The sequence below is a fragment of the Oryzias latipes genome, chromosome 22, assembly GCF_002234675.1.
Source record: "Oryzias latipes chromosome 22, ASM223467v1".
Taxonomy (NCBI): Eukaryota; Metazoa; Chordata; class Actinopteri; order Beloniformes; family Adrianichthyidae; genus Oryzias; species Oryzias latipes.
The window spans coordinates 11,771,366-11,782,177 of NC_019880.2; the positions used below are offsets into that span (position 1 = coordinate 11,771,366).

The window sequence follows — 10,812 nt, forward strand, 5'->3', positions numbered from 1 at the left end:
AAGAGCTCTTGTTTTGTCTGCTATCTCTTTCTTTCAGTGTTCTTAAGTGTTTCTAATGGTGATGTGTGTGTGTGTGTGTGGTGTCCAGATTTTGTGCCTTGGTAAAACGCCGTAGGGAGGGCGTAGGCGAGAGCGCCACCTCCCTTATGGTGCCACCCGTCGTTGGAAATGCCATTGCCACCCACCACTGTGTGCCCGATGACGTCGACCCAGACCTGGTGTACTTCTGTCGACATGTTTATGACTTCCGCTACGGACGCCTTCTCAAAAACCTGCAGTAATCTTTAACAGACAGCAAATCCCGTTGCATCGCATGAAATCCCGTCACTATGGTACCCACATCCATATACTATAGCTACCTACTGCAAAGCGTGTAAGGTTTGGAGCTTCTTTTTGCTTTGAGATCCTGCATTTATTCTTACATGTCACAAATGTGTTATTTAATGGTCTGACATAATCTAGAAGAGTTCAACATGGCAGTGTCTTTCTCATACACGGTTCCACTGTTGTGGCAGCTGAGTGAAGAACCTGCTGTAGAAAACCACTGCTGTAGCGCGTAGAAATGTGAGAATCGATAGAACCGCAGTTGATGTTAGCTGTGAGTAATGCTGTTCTCTGGCCGACGGAAAACAGACTTGAGTTTCTCAGTAATGTGGTTGAAGTAATGAAAATGTGAGGCGCGTCTTGGTACACTGGCTTTTATGCGTAGAGGGGGTAAAAGAAAAAAATCTCAGTAGAGCTCATCAGCATTTCTGGTATTTTCAACTGATAAAGGACAGTTATGCTTAAATCTCTACATCTCACTGATAATGAATTATGTTAAACAAACATTAGTGTTATTTTGAGGACATTGACTTTATTCCTCTTTACAGTTGATGTGAAGTCAGTCTGCTGTTGGAAGCCTAGCACAACTTGTGGCCTCTAAAGCTAATGGTTTTGCTAGCCTACATGAACAACTTACTGTAAAAGATGAAAAAAACTCATTGTACGGTGGCCCTGAAGTACACATCACTCAATGACAAAAATATTTAAAACGTCACGACGACAATTTAAAAAAGCAAAACAAATATTTAAAAAAAATGTGCTTAAAATTTGAGAAAACAAAGCAAAATTCCAGAAACCAAATCGTAAAAAACATTTCGAAAAGCAAAAGTAATTTCCAGAAATCAAAACAAAACCAGAAAAGGATTTATGGGACATTGCTGAATGGATGATGGTGTTAATCCATCTTTTCTACTAAAAATTCCTTAAATCCCTAAAAATTCCTAAATTGTCGTTGTAATCTTTCAAATGTTATTGCGTCCAGTGATTTGTTGATGTGATTTGAACTTCAGGGCCACCGTACACATTCACACTAAAACAGTTCCATCTTAAAACATATTCATTCTGATGTGTTGCCGTGTAACATTTCCTTATTAGCAGATAATGGAAAATCTTTCAATTAGTTGCAGGTTGAAAATGGCAGTTCAGTGTTAACTTGGACGGGTAAGAACCTCAAATTTTACCTGCTGTATTCACGTCTCCATTACTTTTCGACAGTCTTTTCCTGTCACTTTAATGGTCTGCATTAAATCATTGAAGTAACCCATTTTTTTATTTAGATAAAAACAGATTTCTTTTCTCTTTATAAAGTGCAAAACAGGCAAGTTTGAAGTAATTATTGAAATACAAGTTTTTAGAACATGACTTTTGATCTAGTAACATGAATTATGGTCATACAGTTTGATGAATGAACAATGTTTGAACGAGGACTCGCACCATAAAGTCAAAAATCAATTTTAAATGTGGCTTGTTACTTTTTTTTTCTTTTTAGTTTGTGCAAACAAATAACCAACCACTCCATTCTGCATGAAGTCGTTTTAAGATGAAACTGCTGCATGGTGGGTGTTTCCCCCCTGAACAATTACCAGTTTCCATCATAGTTTCTTTTGCGGCGTATGTGGAGGTCGGTTCAGTTTACTCCACATAGAGTCAAATGAGTTAATAATTCCTATTAAATTAAGTCTCGATCTCATGACCACTGATTTAATCTGTTGATAGCGAATGCTGATGTGCGGAAGGGGTTTTGTTAAATGACTTTCTGGGAGAAAATCCAATTTCCTGTCACATTTACTTTAAAAAGCACCTCGGCAAGGATTTATTTAATGAACATGCACTTAAAGAAAAAAAAAAACAAAGCACAGGATCAAGGGGGTTCCAACAAAGAAATACTTTGTGTGGAAGCTGTTCGCTGGAGGTATGATATTTGTCATAATCTTGTACATTTGCATTTAAATACTGGTTTGGTGTCAGACGGCCTCAGGTAGATGGCGTTGCTTAGCCACTTCTGTGCTTGTTTCTTCACTGACGAGCTGGTGAAGTCATGTATTCGCTGTAGCATTTAGATCTGTGATGACTTGTTCCTGCGTTGGAGAAAAGATGCATATTTATTTCTGTATGGAAAACATATAATTTATTCTCAAGAGATGATGTTAAAGAATAGAGTTTAAGAGGAGTAGCTTTCATTCCTATTATTAAGCTAAAAAGGACGTTTTTTCTGCTTGTTTGCAAAGTCAGGGATGAAAAGTGAGTCACTTACAATAGCATTTCTGTTTGATCTGCTTACCATAGAAAATCCCATCAAATGTCACATCGGTGAGCAAATTTCAGGACATCTGTACAATGTTGAAGGACACGTGTAAACGTAGATACTTCATCTGCAGGACCAACATTTCCTTTTAGCTTTTATGTGCTTCCTTTCATCCTTTTTTCATGTGTTTCGATTAAAATCAATCATGTTTTGTCTTTTTTTCAAAAAAGGATTATTTTAAAGGATTTGCACCATTGACCTGTGATCTTGATCCTTCTGCCTTATTCACAGCTTTTTCATTTAGGGAGCATGTACTTTGCGTGGGGTTACAAAGCTGACAACAGCAGAACTCTGTCCAGATCCCACAAGCTCTTCAGGGTTCTGTGCGGGTTTTTTTTTCTATAAGTGACACAAGTCAACACTCCTTTCATATTTTGGTTTTCATTTTATTTTGGAAAGTTTCATTCTTCCTTACTTTAAAATCAGCCAACAAGTTAAAAAAAAGCGAGTAATTAGAAGGCATTTTTGCTGATTTGATTTGTCAGGAATTTAGTATTTTTGACAGTTTTATTGTTGTCGGGCTCACAAAAAGTTCTTACAAACACATGCACAAGAACTATATTAATCCTTGTTTTAGCCTTTGGCTTTCCCAGAATAGAGATGTCATGACAAATCATGTTTTTCAAGGTTGGGGAAGAGCCTGGGATTTCTTTTTATTTTTTAGACAGTTTGACATTGGAGACAGCAAAATGTATTTGGTTTATTGTTGTGTATTTTTATTCTTTATGCAACCCCACCAAAGCAAAAAAATAAATAAAATAAAAAATTAAAATTCCTAAAGCCCACCCTTATGTGGTAGAGACCTGCACACACCACACATACTATGGCCTTAGTAACCCCCCCCACACAAAAAATATTTAATCAAGAAACGGTATGTGATACTAATGTCTTAAATGGTCCTCTGTGCCTGTTCCCATTTACCATACTTTTTCCAGGAGTTTTCCATTCAAAGAAGGATTTTGTGTATTTTCTTGAATGCTTTTTTTTCTGTTTGTTTTTGAAATTTGAAAACCACAAATATTTGCACCAAAAAAAGCCAGAAATGTTGAAAAGTTTCATTCCCAGGTGTACTAAAACCTGAACGTTGGCTCTTTTTATGTGAATTTATAATTTTATTCTTTGCATGGATCTTTTGGAAACTATCTTGGAAATATTAATCACAGCACAGATTATTTGTATGGTTTCAAATGGACCTCTGTACCATAAGAAAATATTTAATTGTAATAAATAATATATGAGTTTGAACATATTTGACGTTTGTCGTATTTTAATCTTGTTCACAACTGCAGTAGCTACTGTTGTCCACATGGTTGTGCCCTAGTTTAAAAAAAATAATATTCGTGTTGGTTTGTTTTTAAAAAACGAACTTTCCTACATTTATTTAATGTAATTAAACATGGAAAAAGGAATAGACTTCAGCAAAAATTTTCATTGTGGAGATCAGGACGTCAAGTTTGAATTAGGTTTTATTGAAGAAGAATGTAGATTATTACAGACTTAAGGTCCATCTGCCACAATACACACAAAACAAATAAAAGATTTAAGAATAAATAAAAAAGCATCCATGATAGTACAAGTATAAAAATGGTGACATAGAATTACCAAGTCTCATAAACTTAAAAAAAGATAAACTATTACAGACCAAAAAAACTAAAAAAAGTTTAAAAAAAAGAAAAAAAAAGGTGACAATACCAAAACCTCCAAAAAGAGGACTGGAATCTAAAAGTGCTGTACCTTACATTGGTGATGTTTGAGATGATTTTATTATTTGAAGCGTTAAGGCGATTTAAAAAAAACAGATGAAATGTCTCAACAAAGCTTGAAGAGTATTAACTCTTGCACCAACAAACAAGCTGCTTGCACTGAACCACCGTGGCTGTTTTAATCAAATCTTTAGGGCATTATTATGGGCTACCTGCAGCCTCTTCATGCTGGATGCCCTATAGTTGGTCCTAGTTAGTGTACACTACATGCACACTAAATCTATTTATTATTGTGTTTCTTGTATTTTACTGTTTCCTGTATTTTGTCTTGTGCCGTCTTTTATTATTCTGTTTCTTTTACTCATTGCCTTGTGCACTGTTGGACTACCAACTATTTAACTGCTGCTAGCAGTTACGTTTGTTGTATTATTCTATTCTAAAATGAAACCTTGGAGTAAAAATTCTTCAGACTTATCATTTCAATATGTCATTTTACTTAATTAGAAGTAAAAAATTTGTAATTCAAATAATTAGTTTTTGTAGAAAAAACAGGAACTTTAAAAAAAACCTACTTGCATAAATAGGTGCTCGAAAGTGTATAAATACAAAGGAAAAATATATATATACACTGACCAAAAATACAAATGCAACACTTTTGTTATTGCTCCCATTTTTTATGGTATGAACTCAAAGATGTGAAACATTTTCCACATACACAAAATAACCAGTTCTCTGAAAGTCTAAGGCACACCTGTGCAATAATCATGCTGTCTAATCAGCATCTTTATATGGCACACCTGTGAGGTGGGATGGATTGTCTTGGCAAAGGATAAGTGCTGACTATCACAGATTTAGACAGATTTGTGAACAATATTTCAGAGAACTGGTTATTTTGTGTATGTGGAAAATGTTTCACATCTTTGAGTTCATACCATAAAAAATGGGAGCAATAACAAAAGTGTTGCGTTTATATTTTTGGTCAGTGGATATATATATATATATATATATATATATATATATATATATATATATATATATATATATATATATATATATATATATATATATATATATATATATATATATATATATATATATATATATATATACAAAAAACTATTATTTAATTTAACCAAAAAATTCCAGTTTGGTTAGATTTTTTTCAATAATTTAAAAAAACTACATTGTTGCAACATTAGTGAAATGAATTTTTAAAAAATCCAAAATTGATTTTCAAAATAATTATATTACTACATACAAAAACCACATTTAAAATAAATGTAAAAATAATTTTCTACAGTTTACAGGACTTCATGGGGAATCATGAATAAACTAAATAATAAGAAAAGAAAGTAATTTAAAATCTCCTTTTTTGGCTTAAATTAACTAAATAAAAAGAGTACGAAACTCATTTCTCGTTCTCGAAAGACCCGACATGCCGGGTAGAAGTCCTTCCGGCTGCGCCACATGTTCAAGCTGCCTGATGTCTGGTCTGAAGGTTCAAAGGCTGCAAAGGTCTCTTAAAAGTAATGAACTCAGTATTTTGTTGTTCAGAATCTGCCTTAAAGCTTAAAGGTTAAAAATTCTATGGTGAAGTTTGGAACACCAACATACCCAATTGTGCTCCAATCTAGAACATACTTTTAAAGAATGAAGTTAATTAATGCAAATGTAACCCCTTGCAACATACAAATGACAAGTTATGATTAAATCTTTGCCATGGATATTTTCTACTTTTGTTTTTTTTAAAGAAATCTTGTAAAGTTACAATCCACATGCAGAGGAAAACTAGAAAATAATCACTTCAAATGTCTTAAATGAAGAGTGAAGAGGTTCAAATCAATGTGTGTCGTTCAAAAGCTTCAACAAAAAGATTGAAGTGACGGGACGGCTGCTCTTTTGAGTCCTTTAAACATAGAATGAATGTGCTCTCACTTGGGTTTTGTAAAGCATCATGGGAAATCTGCTTGTGAGAGCTCCCTGAAAGGAGACAAACTCCCACCATTGTGATGAATATGGATGAAACCTCTGGTCTTATTCAAGCACCTCGTAAGCGGCGACTGTGAGGCAGAAGAGCAGCTTCTTCATCCCAAAGACCATGTCGTTTGATTAAGGATCTGCATCTTATTATGAAGGTTAGAGGTACAATGGTTCTCCACATATATACTCTTGCAACCATTTCTTTAACAAAACATTAAAAGTTTCTATTGATAAAAATCTTTATCAGACTGGATCGTTCCTATTGTATGACAACATAAAAGAAGACATTTTCTTTTCAAGCATCAAAGGATTAGTTGTTGCATAAAGCAAGGAGGTATAGAAAGAACTTTTTGTGTTTCTGTGTATATTTCACTGTCCTTAAAGTGCCGGCCATCGTTCTGTGGCAGAAAACTAGGTTAGAAGAGTAAGTGGGAGGTTTAGCAGGTCAATAGTAAAGTGTTTATGAAACTCAGAACTTTTTTATACTAAATGTTTGAGGAAAATGTGAAAACATGTCATCTGTAAGTGCTAAGAATTGATAGGAAAGTTATAGAAAAGATCAATAAGCTGCAAAAAGATGAAAAACTGTATTCTGACATATAATATAAACACATACTGACGTTTGCAGGGCTCTCAAGTCAGACGTTAGGAGAGATTGGAGAAGAGAAACCCTCTCCAGATGGATTTTTCTCTTTGACTGGTCGGTTGTGTGGAAACATCAGGGGAGCAGGTGTTTCTGCAGAGGTCCTGACATGTTTGAAATGACTCCTCTTTATTTTTCCCTGCTTTTTCTCCCCAGGTTGAAGAGTTTCTGTCATTTTTGTGGCGTCACCCTTCAAGGGAACCCATGTGCAAAGTAACTGTTGATGTGATGACTGAAAACACTGTTTTGTGTTTGCAGATGTGAATAGATTTGGGTTTTTTTTTATTCTGTCTGTTAAATTTTTTTGTCTTTAGCACAAAACAAATACTTTTTTTTGTGCTAATTCTTCATCAAAAAAAACCTTGGTTGTGCAGTTCCTCCTCGAGAGCAGGTGTTCCTCCTCCGCAGATGTTTCAATGATCTCTGTAAATCTTCTATAAATTCATTTTGTCTCTTTGTTTAACGTTTTTTTCCCCTCAAATCCTGGTTTGCCTTCTCTTTTCTTCTATTCCTACAATTACCATTACAGCTTCTACACTGCAAAAAACGCCCCGTAGAATGTAGTCATAGAATAAAATAAAATAAAAAGAAGAAAAATTGTCTTATTTTAATAAAAAGATTCCAGGGACTAAGATAGAGTTTCCCAAACTAAAGCTATGTGACGTCCATTCAAGAACGCACTAAACGGTAGTCTTGAACGTGTTTTTAGTCCATGGTGTTGATAAGCAGGGAGGAGAATCGTAAGTTGGGAAATGTCGTTTGGGAGCTGCCAAGTTTCCGTTAAGCAGAGAAAGTCAAACTTTCGGTCAGAATTTAAGTCCTGTATCAGCTGACCCACACCTGAAAGTTAGCGGATGTTAATGAGACCAAAGTTGACAGTAGCCGTGTTTTGCTGAGCAGCGGGACCAGCCGTGGTTGCCGGCAGGTTGGGTAGCACGCTGTGGTCTACAGTGCGTCCAGTGTTGCGATGAGGAAGACGAGTGGATGGCCAGGAGTGGATGGGTTCAGACGAATCCTCATGGAAGTGTCGACGAGAACCACGGTGAATGTATCTCCGGCAGGGTGGAAGCGGAGAGTCCGTCCAGAGGTGTAGCAGAGGTGGAGGAGCAGGGATGTGGAGGCGGAGCCAAAGGAGTTCAAATGAAGAATATAATCCCAGCTGCTGGATGATGGAAGAGCCAGAGGAAGATCCAGGTGAGAGCTGACCTGATATGCAGGATGGATGACCATATATCTGGTGGTTATAAGAGGCCAGGCACTGAGGATTGAGAGGAAGCTCCGAGCAAGAGGACAAGGCAGTCGGAGTTGGATTAAGTTGGTTTTTCTGTTTGTCAGAGCACAACAACACATTCCAAATATTCTGTTAACGAAGTGGATATCTTGCCTCAACACTCGCAGTCCCAAAAATCCAGAGAAGTCAAATTAGGTGCCTGCGTCCACCCAACCAGAAATCAGGATATATGAAAGTCTCGGTGTCATATAATTCCATCCACAAACAAGCCGCATTATTATTCATTTCTCCGTCATGATCTAGTTTTAAACAGCTGACACTGAATGAAGAGGGACGCCATCCATATGTCACCACCAAATGCGAGTCTCAAGATCAAGAATTTTAAACCTGGAAGTCTGAAACGTGCATTTATGCGTGTTTACATGGGATAGCTTGATTGTGCGCTGCTAAGGACGGCGTGAATGTAGTTTACGGTTATTTTGTTATTGGAAAAACTTTCCTGAGGATTTTCTGTTTTTGCAGTGAATGCTTGGAGTAAACTTTCTTATTTTTTCGCTGTACAAACAATCTGTGCAGAAGAACGCTTTTCACTTCATCAATCTCCCAGGAAGTTCAGATATTAATTACTCTTTATAGCTCAATATGATGTTAAAGTGTCACACTGCAGCTCGGCATCCCTTAAAAAATCGTTGTCTTCACAAATGGGGTTGAAAGTGAAGAACCTTTGCTTGGCTCTGACTCCTCAGATTAGTTCCGCTGTCTACTGACTGATGTAGAATAAAACTGGGTTTATATGTTCTACCAACACAATCTGCCGTTTCATGGTGCATTTTGGGAAATATCCTATCATTTGAAAACTCTCCTACTGCTGGCAGAATTCCATAAGGTGTCCTTTTCCTTCGTTTTTTTATTTTTATTTCTAGTCACTGCCAAGAACATCACGAATGATGTTCCCCTTCCACGTCACAGTCCAAAAGTTGACATTTAAACGTGCAACATATTTTTAAGCCCATGCTGTGTGTAATGAATGGTACAGCTGAGGTTGGAGGAGGAAAAAGCATCCACTAATTAAAAGCCAAGAAAGACCGAAATGTCAGTATTCACTTTTGTTTTGTTTTTTTGTGTTTGGAAACCTGCGTAAGTAGATTTGTTTTTTTTTTTTTTTTTATCATTAGTATTATTTTTTTAAATCTAATGATGGAAAATAAAGAGCTTCTCGTGAGTTTGTGGTGTCCTAAACCTAATAAAAGATTAAATGAAAAGGTGAGAAGGACAACAGAGGGCCCTTCATCTTCAGGAGGGACCAATTATTAGAACCCATAATGGTTGATTTTGCAGAACTTCCTTTGTCCCTAACTCCACTCCAGGATAGCAACATAACAAGCTCTAGCTCAGTCACAACCACTCTGAAAATCTTCCTTTGAACAATGTATCACGGACCTTCCAGGCCACTTCGTGAAACATTAGGGATGTACCAATTCACTTTAATATAGATTCAGTTCATGTTATAATTTGTGGTTGCTGATACGGTTCATTCTTGATACTAGTTCATTTTGAACTATAAGCTAAAATCCATTCAAGACATTTTTAGCCAGAACATTCTATGGTGATACCCGAGGTTTTAGCAGATCACTGTCTGCTGCAGCTGCAGAGCGACGAGTGCAAAAAAATTGTTAGACATTCCATGTCGTCTTTGGAGGTGTTGCTGTTGTATATTACTAAAGGCTTCAAACAATGAGCGACTTTAGTAAATCCATAACATTGCCACTGATTGGACCTTTATGATGGCTTCATCATTTTCTTCTCTGCGTTTTCTTCTCTGCAATCCACCATCACGTGTATTTTTCCCAACGTGCTGGCACTTGGTCATGACGTCACATGCAGAAAAAACTCATGTTTTGTTTAACGTCTCTATGTTATCGTAAATAAGCCTACCGTTCCTCAGTCCAAATTGTATTTTCCAATGTTGATATCATTTAAGATTTATTCCGTCTTGAAACAATTTTATGATGTTATAGGTTGTTTCCATTAGACTCAAGATGTCCACCACAACATGGTTCTTTGAATCAAAAAAAGCTGCCTACGTGGTTCTAAGTTCTGTCTAACAGGTTCTACCGTTGACTGCACTACAGAATTGTTGTGTGGTGTCACCCAGAGAAAATATCTTTATTTGGATGCAAGGCTCAATCCAAATAAAGTCGATTCAGTCGCCTTTTTTTTTTTTTGCGACAAGGACATCGCCATGTTGGAGCCAGACATCATCAGTAAGCAGTTGATTGGTTTGAGTTGGTCTGAGTCATGGTTTCTATGGCAACCACTCTTGCTAATCAGGAGTGAGACAACATGAGACTAAATACTTTTATTGCGGAATCTGATTGGTCCTTTTTATAACTTTAATAACTTGAACTACAGAAGAATATGATGAAAAAACAAAGGATGAGTAAGAGCATGTTAAATAAAGGTATCAGAGCAAGAATGATTATTCTGACAGGTATAATAACTTAGTAATAAATGTTGATTTCTCCATTCTCCATTCCTCCATTCTTGCTTCTTCGAGCCACCGGGTACCACCTTTTTAAAACACAAGGGGCGACGGGTCACTCAGTCCAATTCTCAACCCAACCAC

At 36.4% G+C, this 10,812-nt stretch overlaps 1 protein-coding gene across 2 annotated transcripts in view; it reads left to right on the forward strand.

The window, feature by feature from the left end:
• bahd1 (bromo adjacent homology domain containing 1) overlaps positions 1 to 3,878 on the forward strand; it is a 33,759-nt gene extending 29,881 nt beyond the window's left edge. For both annotated transcript variants that reach the window (XM_011490338.3, XM_023951434.1), the window contains exon 7: positions 89 to 3,878. In XM_011490338.3, coding sequence (XP_011488640.1) covers positions 89 to 281 — 193 coding nt within the window. In that variant the 3' untranslated portion in view covers positions 282 to 3,878. The remainder of the gene's footprint in view (positions 1 to 88) is intronic.
• The last annotated feature ends 6,934 nt before the right edge of the window (positions 3,879 to 10,812 follow it).